The sequence below is a fragment of the Dromaius novaehollandiae genome, chromosome W (genome assembly GCF_036370855.1).
Source record: "Dromaius novaehollandiae isolate bDroNov1 chromosome W, bDroNov1.hap1, whole genome shotgun sequence".
In the NCBI taxonomy this organism is placed as follows: Eukaryota; Metazoa; Chordata; class Aves; order Casuariiformes; family Dromaiidae; genus Dromaius; species Dromaius novaehollandiae.
Genome location: NC_088130.1, coordinates 55,212,955 through 55,238,082, shown reverse-complemented (window position 1 = coordinate 55,238,082; position 25,128 = coordinate 55,212,955). Strand labels below are relative to the sequence as shown.

Sequence of the window (25,128 nt, the reverse complement as noted above, 5' to 3'; positions counted from 1 at the left end):
TATTCGTTTGAAGGAAAAGATTATATTGTGTTAAGTGTCAGATACCCTACTGAAAATGTTGTCTGGGGATAAGATGCAATTGTAAAGTCAATATTCCAGTAAATGTCTGATGAAAACCATAAGCCTTGACTGAAATAAGAAGCAAGCTAACCCAGTAGCAGTGTCACTAAAAGTAATTTTAACTCTCAGCGTCTGATGGAACTGGACTGTATGGACTCTTTACCATTAAAAGCAGGCAGAACTAATTTTAAAATGGATAAATTCAGTATAAATATCATATCTGCTTTGGGTTCAATTAACACAATTATACAAGTTTAATGACTACTCCACTTGCTGATCCAAATCTTTTCTAGAAGAGTAAAAAAAGTCACACACAGAATTAAGTTACTAGCACGGCACGTAACAAGTTCATATGCCTCCACTGTGCTGCAAGAACTAGTATATCAGGCTGGCAAAAGTAAAGTAAGGAATTTTAGATTCAACCTGTTGCACTGAGGCCTGCTAAACATGTTTTTCCATGTGCTTGATATTGAATGAGAGCGCACAAATTCAAAACACATGCTATGGCACAGCTAATGCACAGCAACATGCATTTGAATCCTGCATCACTTCAGAAAAATGAACATGAAACTGAGCACTCAAAAATGAGAATCAAAAATCCCAAATGTAACCACTGGTGATTTTTTAAACCTTCAGAAGCCTCTGATACTAATCAGAGTGGGCAATAACCCAATATACCAATACATGCCGTGGGCTGACTGGCTGGAAAGCAGATTTGCAGAAAAGGACCCAGGGGTCCTTGCAGACACCAAGTTGACCATAAGTCAGCAGTGCACCCTTGTAACAAAGAAGGCCAACAGCATCCTGGGCTGCATCAGGAAACACATCACCAGCGGGTTGGGGGAGATGATCCTTCCCCTCTGCTCAGCACTGAGGAGGTCACGTCTGCGGTACTACATCCAGTTCTGGACTCCCTGGTGCAGGAGTGACATGGACATGCTGGAGCAAGTCCAGTGAAGGGCCACAAAGATGCTTAAGGGATTGGAGCATCTCTCACACGAGGAGAGGCTGAGAGAGCTGGGGCTGTTCAGCCTGGGGAAGAGAAGGCTCAGGGGAGATCTTACCACTGTCTATGAATACCTGAGGGGAGGGAGTAAAGAAGGCAGGGCCAGACTCTTCTCGGAGTGCCCAGTAACAAGGCAAGAGGCAATGGGCACAAAATGAAATACAAGAGAGTCCATTTAAACATAAGGAAACTTTTTTATGGTGATGGTGAGCAAGCACTGAAACAGGTGGTCCAACAAGGTTGTGCAGCCTTCATCTTTGGAGATATTCAAAATTTGACTGGACAACATCCTGAGCAACCTGCTCTAGCTGACCCTTAGCAGAGGGGTTGCGCTAGTGATCTCCAAAGTCCCTTCCAAGATCAGTGATTCTGTGATTATCTGAGACAGCAGGACATAATAAAGAATTGCCCTTGGCAATGTTCTGGTTTGACATACATATTCCTGTGCATATTAGACAAGTAAATAGGTTATCTATTTGTAAGCTGTTGTTTTAAGAATGCACTATGTGACCTCTGGAGGTCCCTTACAGTCCTGTCTCCTGCAATTTCACCAAGTCTAAATCCTATGCCATATACATTTGGTTACAGGAAACAAGACACACACTTTCTAGGCTAAGAACTGTTTATGCGCGATCTGTACCAGAATGCAAGAAATGCAGTTGCAGAATACAATGTCTGTAAACTAGTTCTAACAATGCAAGAATAAATGCTGACCCAAATACTGTCCTGAGAAGTATGCGGTTACCCAACAGACAAAATCATGGAAAAATGAGTGCATTTCTTTAAAATAAAAAAAAAGTGTTTTATGCAAAGGAAATTGCTTATTTCATCATTCATTCACTTTCAGTCAACAAAAGATGAACTCCCTCCACCTGGTGATACACATACCCTAAAAACTGATAACGAAAATATGCAAGAAGAAAACAAAAGGCTAGGAGTGAAAGAACTTCCCCAACTCTGAGGGCTTTTTGCCTTCAGTAGCAGAATTCAGAAGTCCAATGCCTATGCCAACCACTGTACCAGACAACGAGTGGCATGCAAGTTCAGTCCCCCCAAATAGTCTAGCCAGTTCTATTAAACAAAATTCCTAGGGAGAGAAAAGCCAATTCGAGATGACCAAGAGTGTTATAAAATAAAGTCTACTGCTAGCATACAACCAACCAAATAACACACCATCCCAGCTGCTAGTCATTTTCAGACTTGCTTATGGCCCAGAGGAAGAGCCTATCGGAATTAAGGGGTCCTTCAGGAACAACCAACCAACCAAAAAAAGATATGAAGTAAAAGGCTCTATTGCCTCCCCTTATTAAGAAGTAGGAACATACAAAATCCATTCCTTAGGTTTTCAGGGTATGTATTTTAAGAAAGACCTGCTGTACAATATAGGAGGGGAATCTAATAGGAGCCTTCCAATATCTAAGAGGAGGCTACCAAGACAACAGAGCAAGGCTCCTTACTGAGGCATACACTGGGAGAAAAAGAGACAGTGGTCATAAACTGAAAGAGAAGGATCTGACTGGATATAGGAAAAAAGTCTTTTCACTGGGATGATCATCGAGCATTGGAGCAGGCTGCCCAGCAGTGGCACGGAATATCCATCCTTGGAGGCTTTTGAGACACAACTGAACACAGCTCTAAGTCACCTGGTCTGAATTCAATCCTGACTTTGCTTTGAGGAGTCAATCACCAAGGCTTCCTTAATTTTTTGATGTCATGTGGGAATACTATAAAAGTATGTCTAGTATAGCCATTACAAAGTCACAGGAAGTTAAAAACTGACTTACTTTGATTTTATAGAATATCAAATTAATATTTATTTCCAGAAAAAGTAAAATTGTATATATATACAATATTGTATGTGTATATTTCATACAATTTATATGTACAATATATTGTATATATACAATTGTAACTAAACATATAAGCTCAAGCAATAAAAAAATGTTTAAAGACTATATCATATTTTGAAATGTTAATTATTATTTGAGTATAAAGACAGGGCATACTTTTATGCACCCACAGTGACACTTCAGTAAAATGGTACGCTCTCAACAGCAAAAAATTATACAACGTATGCAGAACATAATTATCATTTTATCTTCTCTATCGAAATGCCAAAAAAAGTAAATTATTTAAAACTGGATACATCTGGGATGGTTTCAGAGTACAAGATTTGGTGGATCTTGCCAAATTTTATTTAATTGGATACAAAATCCCAGAGCTCCCCAAAAGTGGTAAAAACTGTTTTCTTCAGATATGTTACTAACCATCTGGGAGCTACACAGACTTGGCAGGTTTTAACACAGCTTGCTAAATGTATGAAACTAACATTTCATGCTTACGATTCACTTTTTCAACAACACTTCTGGGAAAACATCATCTCTTGAACTCTCAAACAAGATCATTAAGCCAAATTCATATTTCCCATAAAAATGTATTTAATTGGAAGCTTCTGGGTAAAATACCAAACTTATGGTTCAAAATCTGATCTCTGATGTGTAACTTGAGCCCAATGCATGTAATCTTAAAAACAGTCACTGCAGATGACAGGATGTACAGCCCAGTAGCTTTACTCTTGACAGGAGTGCACAGTTGATGCTTCAGGAACAGATTAAAACCTCAGGGCAGTTTAGAATGAAATTAAAAATACATGAAGACATACCAAAGAGATGAGACAATATCAAACTTAGACAAAATGAGACAGGCCTGCAGTAGAGAGGCAGATCACATAAGTACAGCGTAAGGAGAAAATAAGAGGCAATATAACTCCTTGGAATTCTTAAAAGACTTGAAGGGAATCTGACAAAAAAAGTTCAAGGAGAATGAGGAAAAATATAGCTAGACAGGGTTAAGGAAGACATGAGAGAACAAGATTTCAAAAAGAATATGACTAGTTATCAAATACTTATACCAAATCACAGAGAACAAAGGTAGAATAATGGTCCGTGACCACCAGAAACATTATCAAGAACAATTTTAGCCTAACATAGGGCCAAATACAACAAAGGCTTTGGTGGAAGCTAGAGGAGAAGCACACTAGATGTTATTATATGCAGTACATAACGAGGAAAGGAAAGGAAAGGTTGATCACATGATTAGACTTCCTTTTTTAAATTGGGAGATGATGCAGGATTACACTGCAGCAGGAAAGGTGTGAAGAAGAACAACAGGTGAAGGAGGAAACTAGAAGTATGAAGATGAATGAATGTAACAGGTTTTTTTGTGTTTAACAGCTCTAGAGTGCCCTATGTCAGCTATGATTTTATGGTAAAATAACTTCTCTGCTGGAGGGAAAAATAACTGCATGGCACCGTATATAGGTGTCTAGAAAAAAAGCAATGCACGGTAACAAGTAGTGCTTGCATAAGTGCATACAGAAAATTCTACTCTGTAGTTAGTGCCATACAGCATACCTAACCTCTCTGGTATCCTTCACAAGATTACTATGTCTTTAGACATATGAAAAATACAACACTACACGTTCTTCTGAACAGTCTTAGTAACCCAAGAGATTTATTTTATTGCAGACAACTCTGACACTATTGATCAATTACCATCATTGCACCTCAAAGACGCAACTATTTCATGGTAAATAAAGTGCCTTATGTCAGCTACAATTGTCGAGTGAGAACACTACAGTAGACAGCTTTATTATCTGCTAAAACTTCTAACAAATTATTTTTTAATTTAACAGGATGATTTAGATATGGCCACATTAATTAATTACCACAGGTAAAGAGTTAAGTGACAATTCTTCAATGGGAACTAATCACATATGTGCTCTTGCCCCATAGCAATGCAAGACAAAAATCAACCCCACTTGATGCAACTTCATATACATAAACTATATTGAACTTTCTATGGGATAAAACAGCATGTACACAGCTGATGCACATCATTTAAAGGGTAACCATTTGTAAGCATTACTAATTTTTGTGCACATTAGACTTCTCACTATCAGGTTATTGATGCCTGGACACTAGTAATATGTACAGTGAAAATAGGTCAGGCAGATTTATACAGCATAACTTTTTTCATAGAGCAAATATAAAGATCCAATACAAATAAATCGGTTGAATATACTAGACAGGATTAAATTGCTACACAAACACTTCAGAGACCCTTACCTTACTTAAGAACTTCCACAGAGTAACAAATGGGAGATAACGTTTCATCACATATCAGAAGGAACTACCACCTCTATCATCATGCCAAACTACTAGCTGAGATTTTTAACATGAGTTCCAGTTTCAGTTTCCTGATTTTTAATTCATCTGCAGGTGCAACCATGGACATTATCATTTCAAGTATACAAACAGGCAAATAAAAGTTTGAAAATACCTTTGCCAAAGAAAACCTATAAAATCCTATACTGGAGAAGTATCTTTTTGTAATTAATACCCAGAATGAAAACCATGACATCAGGATTCTGGTATTATCTCCAATAGAGATATCCTCTCTCATGTGGAAATAATATTGAGTTTCCCCACACACAATATGAAAAATTAACCTCACCAAAAATGACTCTCTCCTTCATGATTGTTTTATTAATATTTTGAGACCTATGAATGGACTATACTGCAGTAAATTGTTTTAAAGACAAATGATGGATGAGTTCATGCGACAGAGTACTAGATACAACGGAGAGCACTGAGAGTCTAGGCCTGAGAGATGCAAGTCTGCCATAACATGTCTTTCACAAAAAAATGCTTATATTTAACGGTGAGCAGAGTACCCTACTCCCTGTCTTAGTTTATACAGTCTGGTGAATCACTGACTCATGGTCAAACCCAAGTCAGATACTGCACTTACCCATGAGGAGAGAAGCCAACTGGCAATACAAATGGCACACATCTGACTGCTAGCCAATTTTCTTGCTGCTTCCTGAAGGACTGCTTCAGCTCCAGGGCCCTGTGCCTCGTGCACTGGCACTGCCACAGCACGCACAGTTTCAGGGCTCTGTCCTCAAAGAAGCCTTTGGAACATGTGCACGTTTGTGCTTTTCCATAGCCAATTCTACAATCATGAAATAATTATTCTCTTCTGATGAATGAAGAATTACACATGTGATGGACAAGCACTGGTTGAGGCGAGACCAAAGCAAGTATTTTTCTTGAGGAAAAAAAAATCTGGATATTCACCAAAAATCTAAACAAGTTACATACCGCTAAACAATATCCTTGCTACCCGCAGCAACCGTGTGCAGAATTCTCGAACTCTAAAGCTTTGTTCCTGGCCTTGTTGCAGAATCCACCTTCACACCAGCCACTGCTACTTCGTATTTTTCCCTCAAATATGGATTGATATAAAACTCACTCATATCATATCATACAGAGGAGTTTACCTATCTGCAATGAGACTACACTATAAAGACTGTCTGAATTTCATAAACAAATACATAGTTAACCACAAAGACTTCCTCAGCTTTGCAAACGATCAAAAATGAAACATGATAATTGCCATCTTATTTGACGTTTGCCTTAATTTTAATTATTTGTGGTAGCATTTCAGAACTTCATAGTGTAATTTTAAAAGCGAGGACAGCTAATAGCAGAAACTCTCTCTACGAGATGCTAACTTAGACTCTCGAATATTTTTTCAGACTAGAGGAACAGAATTGGAAGGATAGTTTTCTCACACAAGCCACAAGACTGTTGCCTCTGACTGCATATCCAATTAACTAGAGTAATATTAGCAGATGCACTGCAGTAATTAATTTTTCAATTTTTTACATAGAAAAATTAAAAACTACAGAGTGGACAAACGTTTGACCTTAAGGATTCAAAAAAATCAGCTATTTTTACCTGTATTATATTAACATAAATTACTATATAACTAGCCAAAACACAAAGGAGGATTATAAAAATACATTGTGAAAAATCATAATACATCAGACATTGCCCAATATTTAAGACCTTCTTTACAGTCAGGTAAACCTTTTACCTGTATTTCTCCAACATCCATAGTTCCATACTATATAAAACAAACTTGTTTAAGATTAAACATATGCATTAGAAAGCTCAATTTGCTATTTAAAAAAAGGCAATGTTATTAATAATAGAGCTGTTGATACAGAGGAAATAATTCTAGTCACATACATTGAATAGCATATTAGAGTGCTTAAGAACAAAAGACTGTCAAGACCTTTTATACCGCTGAGAAATATTCTTGTGCAAGAGATGCACATTCTCATGTACATTTAATGTTGCATACAGGCTGTGTTCCTTTTAGAGCATTAAAAAGGATAAACATGAATTACATATAAAAAACTCACAAAAACCAGCATTTTCAAATGTTTTAATTTTCAACATTCATGTCAGATAAGATGACGACAAATATGATGACAGATAAACATGAAAACACCTAAGGAGCCCTTTACAGGGTTTAGAGTACACTTTGCAAACCTCTATAAGCATGCAGAGTATTTTGTCAAATACCAGCCTTGTATTTAAATTATATAATTAAAATTAGGTATTGAATGTCATTTAATGGGTGACAGCTCTATAGGAAACTGCAATAAACAATAACAAATAGGAACAGAACTGAGGTTTACCCATGGAAATTTGAACCAAGAACAGAAATGCAAATGTTATTACTCTTGAATCTGTAGTTGCGTTATTTAAGGCATAAGAACAGACTTACAAGCTTCAGACAAGAACTGTATAGTTTCAGTAAAATCAGTTCATTATTTTAGTATCCTTAGCTGAAAACTACAATATAAAACAAATATCAGATATTGCAAGAGATACTGTATTTCAAATGCCCAAAGAGAAAATCTCGAGTGCAAAGTCCATGCCAGCTAATAAAGCAGTATTTTTTAATTGCTAAAAATAAAGTCTTAAATGTAAAATTTCAGCTTCTCAAAATAGCTTCAACAGTACTTCCTATGAAAGCAATGGGAAGGATAACATGGAAGAAACAAACTGTGGTGCTGCATTTCAAGCAATTTTCAGACTGTATTCTGGTCTGTCTTCAGATTTATTTATTTAGCTATCCTTCAGAAACACAGTAATACAGGTAGAACAAGGGATACTATTTGTTTTCTTAGCTGAATAGGTATTTTAGCCTTTCGACCTTTTAAATATTTGTCTGGATATGGCTGAAAGCTCCGTCTCACTTCATGTCACTAATTAGTCATGAGAACTGGGACAGCAAGTCATCAAAAAATGTCCAGAGCACCACAAAAGCAAGCCTCTGGCATTTAAATAGCAGTATCTCTTCCTCTCTATTAAAATGACTTTTTGCCAAAAAATGAATGATGCTCAAGGGTGGGATAGTATTAAGAGGGCTTGACGTTTTAGGAGAGATGATACACAAAAATTAAGTCTTAGTCTGTTCATATTCTATGCTGGGTAGTTGCATTTAATCTAGATGATATACTATTGTTACCTGTACTAAATAATGTAATTCCTCTTCATTTTCTTTCCCATTGTTACTTCTGGCCTCTTCATAATTTTTGCCAGTTTCAACATCACAGGGTAACAATGACATGAATTATATTCAAAAAGAGAGAGAAAAAGAGATAAAGACACAGGAAACACGTAATTCTCTACGGCATTTTGAGATTTATGAAGGGCAATTACAGTTTATTATTTATGAAAGAACCAATCAATTAAGTAGGCAGTTACTCTATAAACCTTGTCATGTAGCTCAAATGATTAGACAGTATTGATGTCAAACAACTATAAAATACTAGTCCAAACACTAAAAAGCAAAAACGTCATCTTGAAGCAAATGAAATACAGACATGTAATAAACAACACATGATTTACGTACAAGGACAAAAAAGGATTTACATACACAATAAAGACTGTATACAGGTAGGAACTGGATGTCACCATCCAGAAACAAAGGAACGTGTCAGACACATCTACAACCGGAGGCAGCTCGCCTGCGAGTCACCACACCTGTAGGTGACAAGGAGCAGGACAAGAGAAATGGTGACCTGTAGGTGTCATACGGCAAAAACGTTCTTAAAGGGGCAGAAGAGGCGGACACAAGTTTGTGCTCCAATTGCCAAGAGAGACAGAGCTAAGTACAAAAAGTTCAACACAATTAGCATTTCATATATTTTACTTACACTGGTTATTGGATACAAATAATTAAGCTATTTATAGTTCACAGTACCTTATGCTTTTGAATCATAACTTAACTCTTTCTCTGCTTTTATGACCCAATCCCATGCTCTGCCTAGGGGGGTACAAAGGGTATTTTGAGTTCTGGCAGGGCTCCCTTTCCATTAAACTGCCTGTGGATTTACAACATATTTCAGGAAAGGAGACAGGGCAGCAGACCCTGGTTAGTTCAGACAATCCACAGTAGCTGTAACATCTGTGCCCTAGGAGATCCCTTCCATTCTTCCAACAAGAAAAAAAAAGAAGAAGCGATCAAAGCTGCACCTGAAGAAAGGACTAATGTCTCAATTACAAACATACGCCCTTTAACACACATCCCCTATTACCGTCTCTCTAAACTTCAGATTGATCCCACTGATTATACAAACATAATTAAATCTGACTCATAGATGCCTTAACATCTCTATAAATGCTTTTCCTGTATGAAAGCCACCATCCACAAACTCTAAAAATATGTCAATATTTTCTCTTAATTTCAGACTAGAACCGTACTCACCTTGCCTTTTACCAGTTTTGCTCAATATTTAAATTTCAATCTCTTTGCACACCTGTTATCAGAACATGACAAACTAAGTAACCTGGGCACCCTCACAACCAGTTAAAATATCTTGAAAAATTATAAATTACCTAGAAAGATCCAGGCTAAATAGATCCCTCCCATGTTGATACAATGCTGCATGTAATAGTTGTTTGTGCTAGCTATTTACTGGAAACATGCTCATGTTTTACGACAGAAATTGATTCTGTAAAATAATTGGATTTTATTCATACTTATGATCCTAATTTTAGTATTTCTTTCTTTCATTCTGTATACGACCAGCACTTCTAACAGTTTTTTCTAGTATGCCTTGGAATTCCTTCTCACTTTGAAGTCCACAAAAGAAATTAGCTACTAAAAGAAATCATTTCTGAAGTCACATTCATTCAGTTCTATCCCCAATACAAAAGTCTTAGATCTTTGCCACAATTTCAAAAGGCAAATACAAAAATTTATGAAGTTCCAAAGTCATTTTAAGTCAGTTCTTAGAAAAAGTAGTTCTGCACTCTCTCACCTCAGTCTACTCTGTCTTGCCCTTACTTTGCAGCAGCATAAACACTTGTGCTTCACGATCCAAGTCACCAACCTAATCCAGGTTAAGACCCGTCCAAAAATTAGTTTGTTTTAAATGCCAAGCAGTTCCCCAATCTAATTCTCCTTTTAGCTGCAAAAACACAGAGCGTGCTTTGTTTCAGCCGCAGTGACACTTGTACTTGGGTTAACATGATAGCAGAACTTCAGCACTGCCAGTATATTTTCTCGTTGCTGAAGGAGGAGTTCACAGTCCTTGCTTTACTGTACAAGACAAACTGGTATCCAAGAAACACAGAATGCATTATAAAAGTGGCATCTTTAGTAAATAGTTTCCTATCACCTTCATATTAAGAGCTATGAAAACAGTAGATTTTTTTCAGTTTGGCAGTGACAGAGAAAGATGGCCTAGCAAGGGCCAGTTAAAACAAAATTGCATTTTCAACAGAAAATAGTGGAAACATTTGTTTCCATCTCAATATGCGATTCCATCCCACCCCCAATGTTTTATTTATACAAACTTTTTTTTTAAACAAAGCCCCTATTTAAATCCTTTTCAAAGCCTCAAAAATATTAACCAAATTCAAACCAGAAATACCCTTTGAAAACTGAAATGCTTCACTGAACGATGATTTCACTTTGGTATATTCAATATTTTAAATAGAATGTCCAGAAAAATAAGTCATGTGTGAGTAATACCAGGGAAAGTACATCTTCTGACAGACAGAACAGTTTCACTGACAGACTAAAGACTATAAAAAACACCTATGTCAACATCCAAATCTACTGAAAGTGAACTCACCATCATGATAGGAGTTAATAGTCATGAAAAGGAAAATTCATATTAAAGCTTCCAGACAGATACAACTTCAGATATACCAGCATTTCCTACAGAGAAACCTAAGCTGCAGAATTCCTTTCAACAAGCTTATGCTATTTAACAAGTTTAATAGGTGTCTTCCATTTTTAACAGTAAAATAGGATTGTGGAGCCAGCTGGAGATGAGCCATTATTCATTGCCAAAATTTCTTATCCAATCTAGTTCAGGATCTACAGCTATGAACTGTGTTTTGTCTTAACTGTCATTTTTCAATTTTTGCAGAAGATAAACAGCTTAAACCGTGGTTTAAGAACAGGAGAGATGCCTGAGGACTGGAAGAAAGCCAATGTCACTCCAGTCTTCAAAAAGGGCAAGGAAGAGGACCCAGGAAACTACAGGCCAGTCAGCCTCACCTCCATCCCTGGAAAGGTGACAGAACAGCTCATCCTGGATGTCATCTCTAAGCATGTGAAGGAAAAGAAGGTGACCAGGAGCAGTCAGCCTGGATTCACCAAGGGGAAATCATGCTTAACCAATCTGATAGCCTTTTATGATGGAATGACTGGCTGGGTAGATGAGGGGAGAGCAGTGGATGTTGTCTACCTTGACTTCAGCAAGGCCTTCGACACTGTCTCCCGTAACACCCTCACAGGCAAGCTCAGGAAGTGTGGGTTAAATGAGTGCACAGGGAGGGGAATTGAGAACTGGCTGAATGGCAGAGCTCAGAGGGTTATCAGCAGCACAGAGTCTAGTCGGAGGCCTGTAGCTAGCAATGTCCCCCGGGGGTCAGTACTGGGTCCAGCTTTGTTCAACTTATTCATTAGTGATCTGGATGAAGGGACAGTACACCCTTGGCAAATTTGCTGATGATACAGAACTGGGAGGAGTGGCTGACACACCAGAGGGCTGTGCTGTCATTTAGAGAGGCCTGGAGAAGCTGGACAGTTGGGCAGGGAGGAACCTCATGGAGTTCAATAAAGGGAAGTGCACGGTCCTGCACCCAGGGAGGAATAACCCCAAGCACTACTACAGGTTGAGGGTTGACCTGCTGGAAAGCAGCTCTGCAGAGAAGGACCTGGGAGTCCTGGTGGACAAGAAGTTGATCACGAGCCAACAATGTGCCCTTGTGGCCAAGAAGGCCAATGGCATCCTGGGCTGCATTAGGAAGAGCATTGCCAGCAGGTCAAGGGAGGTGATCCTCCCCCTCTACTCAGCCCTGGTGAGGCCACATCTGGAGTGCTGTGTCCAATTCCAGGCTGCCCAGTACAAGAGAGACATGGCACTACTGGACAGAGTCCAGCAGACAGCTCACTCTCTGGGGATTGGGGGACTGGAGCATCTCTCCTATGAGGAATAGCTGAGAGCGCTGGGCCTGTTCAGCCTGGAGAAGAGAAGACTGAGGGGGGATCTTATCAATGTATACAAATATCTAAAGGGAGGGTGTCAAGAGGATGGGGCCAGACTCTTTTCAGTGGTGGCCAGCAAGAGGACAAGAGGCAACGGGCACAAACTGAAACACAGGCAGTTCCGTCTGAACATGAGAAAAAACTTCTTTACTGTGAGGGTGACATAGCACTGGAACAGGTTGTCCAGAGGGGTTGTGGAGTCTCCTTCCTAGGAGATATTCAAAACCCATCTGGACACGACCCTGTGCAACACGCTCTAGATTACCCTGCTTGAGCAGGGGGGTTGGACTAGATGATCTCCAGAGGTCCCTTTCAACCTCAACCATTCTGTGATATGTTCTACTACATTAAATTTTTATTACCAGCTGACAGGTCAAAGACAAAAACTACATTTTCTAAGATCTGTCACTTAGTTGCTAGAGCCAGTAAAACTGCAGAGATTGCAGTGAAAACATGTCCAGCACTCACTAAGAACAGCAGGCCTGGAAAAATTATCAGTTTGAGTAGGCTTCAGGATAGCAAACTTCAGTTGTTCGTGAAAACAAGATATCTGTGATTTCTTCTGAAAGTTAAGAACAGGGGAGTGGTGTATTATATCTCTTTAATTATACAGCATAAGCATACCCTCAGTGTTCTAGGCCCCATCCAGATGTCCTTACAAGTGAGCTAACTTATCTTTAGTGGTCTTGTGAAATCAACTCTTAAACCATTAGCACTCCTAGAAAAAACAAATATTTCCATTAAAAAACAAACAGAAGAATGCAGTGCTCCGATTTTCCCACCCACCATTTGAACTAACACTGAAAAGGCCTGACTGAGTAATTGAACGAGATATTTTTCCTGGATAGCTTTTCTTCTGAGCTTTTACAACTTAAAAGCATCCTTCCTAATTTAAAGATACGTCCATGAAATACAGCAAGGTGTGGAAAATATCATTTAGGGAACTGCAAAGCAACAGGCTGACATTAAAGCATTTAGAAACCAAGATCTTTATCTAGGAAAGCAACAAAAACCATCACCATATCCTACTACTTTCTAAAGCCACTGGAAACACAACTGCTGACTGACAATTATAATTGCTTAAATATAGTACACTTCAATTTTAGAAGAACTCTCATAGGGACAACACATACCTATTTGATGATGGATATCAATGATACTGAGTTACTGCCTTAAAATTACATTTCATGAACCATAAGGCAAATTCAAACAAGCTGGGTTTTTTGATGTAATTTTGTCAGCTACAATAACTAGGCTTTGTTTAAGAACACAAGGACAAAGGTATGAAAATTAAGAAAGCATGTAATTTTTGTTCTACAGCTTTCTTATGGAACAGAAATATGTAGAAATTAATCCATTTCCATAAAATAAACCCAGTAGCTTTTATCTGAGTAATAAAATAATTAGCTTTCTTTTTTCCTTTAATGCCCAGATACACTGCTGCACATATGACAGCATAACTTGGGGAGGAAGGGGGGTGAACATTTTATAGAACATCATTAATATACGGAATATTGGACGCTAACAGCAGTATTTCAGTTGAGCAACTCTTGCCAGTGTCTGTCAAGTAAAGGATCTGAAAAAGCTCCCAGTTTGTATTTCTCTGTAAAATACTGTTTAAATTCACGTAAATTACTAGATTTTTCTCAGTTACGTTACACTAGGTACATAAATAACAAAAATTTCTACATTTCAGAGTTTAATAAAAATGTCTGAAGTTGTGTAGAATCTCTTGGCTATCTCCTGGCTCAAACCCAAAACATTTTAACTTGCAACATAGACTTTTGCATTAAAATATTTACAGGAATCCTTAACCTCCATCTACCAGCACAGATCTGCTAGCAGAAATGGGCTTCTAGAGGGCAGTGAGAGTGCTGCTATTGCTGTTATTTCTACTACTGTAAAAAGATGGTCCCTGTCCCAGCAAATTTATAAAACAAAAATATGGCAAGGTGGAAAAAAAAGGAAAAAAGTTTTGGGGGTCCACTACAGAAACAAATGAGCTAACTGTGAGAGAAACTCACTGTGGAGCACTTCGTCTCAACAAAACACTTAAGAGGAAATGAAAAAGCACCAGGTGCATTCTGTTTCATATACTGATCCCTCAAACACAGCAGAAGGATGTAAGTGCTGCCAAAGAAGAGGACCTCATGAAAAGCTGTGTGGCATATACACATTAATTCAAAGAAAAAAAAAAATCAGACTGCTAAAAGGATATCTGAACTGAAAAAGGTAAAGAACAGATTATAAAAGGGTAATTAATTCTACTTATGTAAAACTTAAGGCTAGAAATACAGGCAACACATGCTTTCACAGATTTTAAATTAATTCTTAAAGCACAGCTCTGATAACTTATACGGATTAAATGTAAATAGTGTTAAAATAATTTGTAACAGTGAAAAATAAGAAAACAACACTTCAGTCTTTATATTTATATAATTCCTTAGAAGATTTATGAGTCATTGCACAATTATTCTTGTTTTACAAATGGGATGACTGGGGCACAGAGATAATGTATCCAGTCATGAAGACGTGTATATCTTCTGCCCTCCTTGCTTGCCTGTAAGTAACCCTACAACTTGTTACATCCTAACATGACATAGCCAGATCAGTCATCACAATTAATGCCTGCTCATGACCACCATTTTTAGCATAATTTCTGGGACTAGATATGAGCACTCTGTTTAGACAAACAAAAGCTCTCTGAAAAAAGTGCTAGGAATTAAACAGAAACAGTTTGCCATGCAAGAAATCAGAAAATATTAATTCCTGCCCTACTGATTACTAAGAAGCAAATACTGAATTTTTGAAAGTGAAATGTGAAAATCAGACTGGTATTCATTATTTTTACAAAAACTTCACATGCATCAGAAGGACAGAAGAAAACAATTGTCAAGCATGATTCCTCTGCACGAAGCACTGATATTTGGGAGACTAATATATATGGAAAGACTGAGGAAAACTTTTGCTCAAGAATTTTTCCAGTAATATGTTCTAAATGTTTCAAAAAGCATTTCAAAAATTGACACAATTTCTTAGAGACTTTATTTAAAAAAAAAGAAGATTACTATATAGCAGATCTTTTTTGGAAACACAAGAGTTTTTCTCTTACATAATTCAAAGAACTTCATTTCTCACACAGCGGAAATAAACCCTCAAAGCTTAAACCCAAAGACAAATAATACAGAAATAACCCTTCATCTTCGAACAGGTATTAGCAGTTAGGGCTGATTCATCCCACCTAATTTTAGGTATTTAACTTCAAGTATTTACATTAAGACTTCAGTCACCCTGTAGTCACATGGGCTATCTCTGTATTAGCAAACTAGTAGTGTCAGGGAACATCCCTAACCAGTGGCACTTGAGCAGAATTACTGTTAAATTTTCAGACTGACCAGTCCTTGGCCTGGTTATAGCCAGCTAGCAACCTCCCAAACAATTCCCAGGGTCGGGCTTGCAGTCGGAGCAGGCCACAGGCCTTTCTTAAAAGGCAGTTTGCATATGGCCACCCTGTTCAGGAAGGTAAGCGTTTCATAGCAGGGCCATGTATCACTCTGTGCCAGCTGCTCTCAGTACCAGCAAATGGTCCTGGTACATTTATAATGTAGCTACACTGTTAATACTGAGAAAGAGAAACTTCCAAACCACAATTTAAGCCCTTTAGCGGGCTGAACCACAGTCTGGAAATGCCTCTTTCTCCTTACACTGTAAAGAAACCTTGAGCAAATAGATTCGTAACTTGACTGTTCCCATTAAGTGCCTAAAGTTAGATGGGATGAATGCAGGCATCAGTTACAGTATGCTTTCCACTGAATATATTATATGTATAAAGGTATAATGTGCATGCACAGAGTCTACAGCTGTTCTGCAACTATTTCTTTCTCTTCCTTTGTATTCATAAATACCCACTCATATAAATATATGCACATTACTCAAATACAGATACTACAATATCACAATTCAATACCCTCAAGTCATATTAATTCTAAAAAAAGAGAGAGCTATCAAAATCATTCTCTTACACATACTCTCAGAAAAGTCTGCAAAAAAAAATTAGTAACTAAAATTCAAAACTGAACTCCGTTTGTCAAATAATAACCAGTTGTTGGAAAATTGCGCTTACTATAAAAGAGAAAAATAACTATATTAAAGATAAACAGCAATTTAAACAAAAGGAACTATTTAAAACAAGTATGCAGCAAAGAACTTACTTCCTCTTCAATGAGGAAGGCCAACCAGATGCATCACCAGGAAGCAAAAACTCTTTCAGTAAGTGAGAAAACAATAAAGCTAGCAATAAAAGTTATCTTGAAGATGAAAATTAAAGTGTTACTTCAGGTACCAATTTATGGGAGGGTGTTAAACACTATAAAACACTCTGCACTTCTATCTTCTATTATTTCTGTAGAAAGGTTACAAGGCTTGCAGAACAAGGCATGTATTCTGACTAATCAGCAATGAGCATTATTGCCAGAAAATCAAGAAAGGCTGCATACGTTCAGAATCTTTTCAGTTTCAGCTCATATGTTCTGCATTCAAGATTTAGAGCCCCCACACCCTTCATCTTGCCTTGTTACTGGGCACCCCGAGAAGAGTCTGGCCCTGCCTTCTTTACTCCCTCCCCTCAGGTATTCATAGACAGTGGTAAGATCTCCCCTGAGCCTTCTCTTCCCCAGGCTGAACAGCCCCAGCTCTCTCAGCCTCTCCTCATGTGAGAGATGCTCCAATCCCTTAAGCATCTTTGTGGCCCTTCACTGGACTTGCTCCAGCATGTCCATGTCACTCCTGCACCAGGGAGTCCAGAACTGGATGTAGTACCGCAGACGTGACCTCCTCAGTGCTGAGCAGAGGGGAAGGATCATCTCCCCCAACCCGCTGGTGATGTGTTTCCTGATGCAGCCCAGGATGCTGTTGGCCTTGTTACAAGGGTGCACTGCTGACTTATGGTCAACTTGGTGTCTGCAAGGACCCCTGGGTCCTTTTCTGCAAATCTGCTTTCTAGCCAGTCAGCCCCCAGCCTGTACTGGTACATGGGGTTATCCCTCCCCATGAGCAGGGATTCATGTTTCCCTTTGTTGAACTTCATGAGGTCCCTGTCTGCTCATTTTTCTCATCTGTTGAGGTCCCTCTCAACAGCAGCATGACCACCTGGTGTCATTCTCCCCAGTTTTTTATTATCTGCAAACTTGCTGAGGGTGCACTCTGCCACATCGTTCAGGTCAGTAAAGAGTTTAAACAGCACTGGACCTAGTATTGACCCCAGGGGTACATCACTAGGGACAGGCCTCCAGCTGGACTTTGTGCTGCTGATCACAACACTTTGGGCACAGTAGCTCAGCCAGTTTTCATTACAACTCCCTGTCCACTTATCTAGCCTGTATTTCGTCAGTTGGCCTACGAGGATGTTATGGGAGAGTGTTGAAAGCCTTACTGAAGTCAAGATAAACAACATCCACTGCTCATCCATCAGGCCAGTCATCTCATCATAGAAGGCTATCAAGTCAGTCAAGTATGTCTTGCCCTTCATAAATCCATGCTGACAACTCCCAACCACCTTCTTGTCCTCCATATGTTTCAAAATGTTTTCCAAGATTATTTGCTCTATCACCTTCCCAGGGATCAATTTGAGGCTGTCTGGCCTGTAGTTCCCCAAATCTTCCTTCTTGCCCTTCTTGAAGATAGGGGTGACATTAGCTTTCTTCCAGTCCTTAGGAAACTCCTCCTAATCATCATGACCTTTCAAAGATCAAGTGGCCTTGCAATGACATCAGCTGCTCCCTCAGCACTCGCAGGTGCATTCCATCAGATCCCATAGATTTATGTACATCCAATTAAACGTTCCCTGGTGTTAGGGTTTTGGAGTTCTTGAAGGCAAGTCTTACCAGTAAATACCAAGGCAAAGAAGGCATTGAGTACCTTGAACTTTCCCATGTCTTTTGTCACCAGGTCCCCTGTTCCATTCAGCAGTGGGCCCACATTTTCCCTAGCCTTCCTTTTGCTGCTGATATACCTGTAGAAGCCCTTTGTGTTACCCTTCACATCCTTTCCAGATTCGAGTCCAGGTGGGCTTTGGCTTTCCTAACCCAAATCCTGCATGCTCAGACAGTATCTCTATATTCCTTCTGGGTCACCTGATCCTGCTTCCACCTCTTTTATGCTTCCATTTTACATCCAAGTTGTGTCAGGAGCTGCTTGTTTAATCCATGCAGACCGCCTACCACTTTCACTCAATTTCCTGCTCATCTGGATGGACTGCTCTTGAGTTTGTAGAGGGTAATCCTTGAAAAAAAAAATAAATCAACTAGCTCTCCTGGACCCCTCTTCTCTTTAATATACCCCACTTCTAAAAATATCCCATATACTCTAATGTACCTCACTTCTCCAAGGCTACTGCAATGTAATTAAGCTGCTGAAGTATTTTGGGCAAAGACAGCTGGTGGATCTTCTGAGAAATACAAACACTATAAAACCATGACAGAAAGATCTAGTTAAAAAAAAAAAAAAGATATTAGCCTTTTGCTCAATCTGCTAAACATATCTTTTCATTAACAGTTAACCCAACTGATTACCACACTAAACACTTCTTTCAAAGGACTGTGACTGATAATCTCTTCCTCTTCACTAACATCTTACAGTATCTAGCAAGAAAGAAACTCACTGTAGCATATGTTGTTGAAAAATGACAAGCTGAGTACGTTGAAGTAATTCTGGAACATTTGTGCCAGAAAAAAAGTAAATCCACATTTTAGCAGTTGAGCTTAAATAGCATTTCACAAAAATTGAACTTGTTTTTTAATAGCAATAGAGTAAAAACTGAACAAAGTAACTCCTAAAGAGTAATTCCATTAGAAAAGCAAACTATTTCTGAGGATTAACCAATTATCTGCTCCGTCCATAGCACTTTGGCTTGTCACTGTTTAATTTGCTACTGCAAAAGGAAGAGTAAATTTATCAGACTAATTTACATCAACAAATAACAAACGGAACTATTTATTTTAACACAGGTGAATATCTAGTAGACCAGCCAAAACAGTTTGTTCCAGTTAAAGCCATGGTCTTTCCAAACAAGTGCCAGCTTTAAAAACAGAAGTTTCTGAGTGTAATACAAAATGGAATAAGGAATAAACATAATTAGCGATAAAAGAGTGGTATTAACATGAGTTTCAATTTACCAATATTTTTTCAGAATAATTGCAAAATTAAACACAAATCAGTAAAAACTTAAACCCAATAGTGTCTCTTCATAAAAAATATGATATAAGTGAGCTTTCTTTTTTTAAACTTATCTTCAGGATACCTTGAGAAGACCTCTAACTCCACCTGCTGGACAGCAACAGAAACTTTTGTTGTTCAAAGAACAGAGCGTGCATGGGGAAAAAGCAAAATCATCTATAAGGCAATAAGTGATCCAATTATACTGAACATACGAGCCTGACATAAAATTTTCCCACTCCTTGCTGTTAGTTCTCTACACATCATGGGTCTGAGGACACATGCTCTATTATTTCAACTCCTCTGAACTCATCTCTAAGCCTGGGTCTACATACAAAGGTGACTTACCATTCAAAATAAGCTACGATGCCAATTTACTGTTTTCAAAGGTGCAAATCTTTATCCTTGAAAGTTGTGCTAGATTTAAAACTGTTTAGGACCATCTATGCAAAACACCTAAACTGGATTTCTGAATGGGTTTATTTTATTTAATTCCAGTGTCTGGGGGCACATTCATGCTAGTATCTCATTTAGGATTATCTGCCAGCATTATGAATTCCATCTAAGCAAAAATATTTTCTCTTCTGAAACACTCTCCATTCCTTCCACAAACAGACCGTTCTCCATCTCACAAAAGGGTTTTATGGGGGGGGAGGGGGGGGAAGGGGGGCACAGAGGAGGGAATTTTTAAATCATTCCTTCCCACACATCCAAACAGCAGACAAATTTCACTTCTTCCACCCATCTGCCTGTTCTTATAGCACAGTTACTCATTCACAAGTCATCTCCCTCATAACTGCCTATTCATCAAGCTTCTAAGTCAGAATTTCCTAACCCATGACCTACCAAGATAATCAGTCTAGTCCATCACCTGTTTCTGGCAGTCCCCATGTCTGTGTCTCTCCCTCCTCACTGTTCCCCCGCCCCAAAGGACAAAATGTGGATCACAAACTGTTCTCTTAGACAACATTTCTTCCTGTCTCTCCCCAGGCTTAACAGGCTTACTGCACACCCATTACACAGTGCATGTGCAGAACCCCCCCCCCCCCCCAAGCAGCTCCTGTGAAAGTTGAAAACCCATCCATGGCTGCTGCCACCACTGAAACAACTCATCCATGCCACTCCTGACTTTGCCAGTCAGCAGCCTGCTCTTGGCTGTACTTTTTTTTCTGGCAGCCCATTATTATTTCGTTCCCCCAAGAAGCACTGAGGCTTAATTTACAAGCACAAGCTAGTCTGAGTTCACTCATTCATAGAAACAGTCTCCATACATGCAGTAAGTCTAACAACAACATACGGCCAGTATGCTCAGTTAGAAGATGAGGAAGCAACAACACACAGCTTTCCCTTATCAAGGGAATAAGCTACCCAGCTTAACCAAGCATAAAGGTGGTCATTGCTATTCTAACTAAATATTTAGACTTGTAAGAAAAGACATCTTTGATCATATTTCTTTATTTTGCCATGCACATGCTTGGACTCCCTTTTCTATAAGGAATGAAGGACGAATTTATTACTTTCCATTCTTTCCTTTAGTTAGCCTCTTGCTTCTTCCTGAGTCCATTTCTTTCCGGGATCCCCTTCTCCCTCCCTCCCTCCCACAAATAATACCTACTAAAATACCAACTTGGTTTCTCTCTAGTGCTCAGTCTCTATGTTTTCTTCCGGGCTTCTCCAGCAGAACAAATACTATCCTTTTATCTGAATGCTGCACTATCCAACTCAAAACCTTTCCTAAAAATATCAGTGCCTAATAACAATTTATAGAAACAATCTACGTTAAGTATTCAATTCTTTACATAAGCCTGCTTATCTTGCACAAATATATATAAAAAAAATAAACCGTTTAAGTCTAAAAAACACAATCCCACCACATTTTCCAAAAAGAATGAATGTTCCTTGCAGACCGCTTCCTCAAGTTACTGGTAGAGGCACATCGACTATTTCACTTGTTTAAGTAACAAAAGACTCCCACTGACAGTTTAACCCAAGTCTATATGAAGTCTTTTTTTAAAACCGAGATATACCTGAAAGTTATGTGCCCTGACAGCACTATACTAATGTAATAATTGCCCTACAGAGAGGGACAGTATAAATTGATGGCATTAAGTTCCCCTGAAATATGAATACTACAACTTTCATAAGTTAACGTCTCTTGGGTCTCAGATATAATAGTGCTCACACCAGATTAAGAGAGTGAAAAGCCTCCTGAAACCTGCATTTTAATTTCTGTACTTGTTATAAACCACTCAGTGTCTCTCAGTAGCTCTCATAAGCACTTTGAGGAAACACACTTTTCATTAAATTTGCAAAAAATCACATGTTGCTACTTATAGGGTTTTTTTTTTTAATTGTTTCAAACTGACCAAAAGCGAAAATCTTCAAACAAAGCTCAATCTCTAAGACTAAAATATTAAAAGCACAAAAAAAAAAACCACTTGCTGTTCAGAATGAGCAGTCTGTCCTCCTGCTCTAATCTGCATATATAACAGAGATTATCTGCTGTTGTTTAAGATTTATTGCATTTTATATATTATATAAAAACAAAATAAAAAGTACAAGACACCAATATCCACAAGGAATTGAGCATTCTTTCTGTGTACAGCATATCAGAGAAAAACATCAAGAGGGCAAAAAGTGGGAAGGATCACAGCTTATGCCTAAAACACATAAGCAGAATAAATATTAGTGATTACGAGCTGTAGAATGAAAGCATTTAGAAATGCTTCTGCCTTCTCAAGCTTGAAAACACAATTTCTATGAATATCTTAAAAAAAAAGATACAAGTGTACAAAAAAAAAAATAAAATAAATATAATATATATAATATAAAAGTATACAAAAAGTTCTCTACAAAAAGCTAGGTCAAATTTATTTCTAGCAGTAAAGATAAAAATGGTAACAATAACCTCCTGTAATTTGTGTATTGTAAGATATTAATATTAATGTAACCAATTTATGATGTTATTGCATTAAAGATATTGATTAATACAAAGGCAGCACGCCTAAAATTGACTTAGCTTAGTTTGACTTTAAATCCTGAATAATGTTTTGAAATCTTTTAAACATAAGTTAGGGAACCTGGGAACACAAAAACGAGGTACGGAAATGAATCACTGCCTCTCCCACCACCACCCCAACAGTGTCATTATCAGAGTGAACAGTAAAAAGAGGAAAACATATTTGAATGGGAAGATTTTTCTTTAAAAAAAAAAAAAAGAAAAATCAGAACACAACACACTGCCAACAAAAACATCTATACTTATCTGTTTTAAACTTCTGAATTGTCCTCTCTTCCATCTTGCCCCAGCCACCCATTTTAAGACTGAAATTTCTTAACAGCAAGAATTTAACGTAATAGAAATGTACATAGACTTATTATGGAGTTATCTATACCAGGAAACTAAGCATTATAATGTCACCCCTCTTCTGGGAAAATGAATAAAGCAGAAATGCTCATACAACTAAAGTCAGGATACAGACTTAAGCGTCAAGTACTCCAAAGAGTTTAAATGGACTATTCTTGGAACTGTTCTCCCCCCCCCCCCGAGAGAATAGCCAAATTACTTACTTACTTACTATGTAACTTATACTCCCTCTCCTCTAACCTCCCTCCATGCCAAAGTTACGTTCTGCATGCAGTATCATAGGACAATGTTAATACCCTCCTGAATTTGTGGAAGCCTCAAAGCTCAGTACTCTCTAATCAGAAGGCGTTCAGGGTGGCTATCTGAACCTGACTGCCTACAAGATAAACTGGAACACAGATTTACCACGCTCAGGGGCTGAGCACAGTTTGCCTACTCAGTGTACCCATATAACGAAACTTACTCGTCTATAGGAGTGAGTTACCACATATTCACAACAGCATAGGAAAAAGCTACCATAGAATAGCTAAAACATTCCTTACAGTATGGCTTACCTCACAAGATTTTATTTACCCTTTCAATTTTCAGATGCAATCAGTTTTTCAGCTCTCTGCTTCTATCATTTTTTGTTAAGTGAACACTCAGAAACAAGACTGAATACAAACTTCACTTCACATGTGTCAACAACAGCACCACAGAAAACAACTGATTCAGTACCAGTGTGTGTACTTAAAATGAGAAGAGTAATTGATCTCTTTTACAAATATGAAAAATATGAATGCAACATCTAGCAAACTGCTTAATATTTGAAAAAGGATTAAAATACCATTTAGCACTTATTCAGTCTAAAGATAGAGAGTAAAATAACATTAGTACCTCCTGTTTTCTGCCAAATTTGCACCTTCATCCTTTAGCTGCTTGCTTTTCTTCATGCAGTCTTCTAGAAGAACTTCTTTTCTTCTCTTAGTTGCATGCACCCAGTTGTCTTCATCATCATCAGCCAGACCCTTATCATCAGCAGCTTCTGCTTCAAATTGCTGCGAAGTGGCTTTTGAGACTTTCTCACCAATTTTTCTCTTCCACCCAAAAGAAGCCATTTGGAGAACTAGAGAGAAACATATTTTTGATAGTTAAGCAATTTAGTTTTTAAGTGTGGCAAGAAATAAAGTTCTGACTTATTCATCTTGATTCTAGGACAACAGTACACAACAGATTGCCATTCAGCCATGCAAATTCTGCTCAGCAGCTTCCCTCAAGGTATTACCCAGGCAACAACAAGTTTGAGCCTAGCTGGAGCATGTTCTCTAGCAAGGAAAAGACTAAAATAAAAGAAGCTCTGACATACCAGAAAGCTTTATAATGCTGAAGCCAATACACGAGGCAGCAGGTAAAAGGAGTAAGGACACGACTCAGTCTAAGGCGTGCGATGCACCTCAGACGCAATCAGGATCTCTACGAGCTGCAGCTGTCAGGCCGACCTCGAGCTGTAGAGCCCGGCGCGCTAGGGTAAGGCTTCCCCCGCACGACCGCCCTGGCCGGAGGCCCTGCGCGCAGGAGGGCGGCCAGCAGCCCCGCGCCTCGATCCGCGGCGGCAGCGGGCGAGGCGCCGCGCAGCTGCCGGGGAGGCAGCGGGAGCCGCGCAGCCAGTAGGGCCGCGGGGGGCCGCGTTCACCGCCACCGACCGCAGCCCCCGCTGGGATGAACGGCGCGGCTCCGCGCTCCCCACGGCCGCTCCCGCCAAACGGCCCGGCCCGGCCCCACCACCGCCCAGCAGCCCCGCAGGGACCACGGCGGCTGCCCCAAGCCCCCGGCCGCGGCCCGCAACGGGAGTCCGTTACCTGCCCCCTTCCTCCGGCCACTTCTCTTCCGGCTTGAAGGCCCACGCAACCTTTGACCCCCGCGGCGGCAGGAAACGGAAATAGAGGACACTGGCCGCCTCCCGCGAAAGGGAAGGGAAGTGGTGGGGCCCCTTCCCCTCATTCCCTTTCCCCTTCCCAAGCGGGAGCGGAAGTGGGAGGACAGCCTCTCTCAGGGGCAGGAGGGCGGCGGCGAG

The 25,128-nt window shown here is 39.1% G+C and overlaps 1 protein-coding gene across 1 annotated transcript in view; it reads right to left on the bottom strand.

Annotated features, from left to right (window-relative positions):
* The window catches only part of LOC112983596 (tetratricopeptide repeat protein 33), a 51,117-nt gene extending 26,105 nt beyond the window's left edge, over positions 1–25,012 (bottom strand). Inside the window, exons 1-2 of the mRNA XM_026100819.2 lie at positions 24,914–25,012; positions 23,952–24,180 (exon numbers count right to left, since the gene is read on the bottom strand). Of these exons, the coding sequence (XP_025956604.1) occupies positions 23,952–24,172 (221 nt within the window). The 5' untranslated portion in view covers positions 24,173–24,180; positions 24,914–25,012. The remainder of the gene's footprint in view (positions 1–23,951; positions 24,181–24,913) is intronic.
* Between the last annotated feature and the right edge of the window lie 116 nt (positions 25,013–25,128).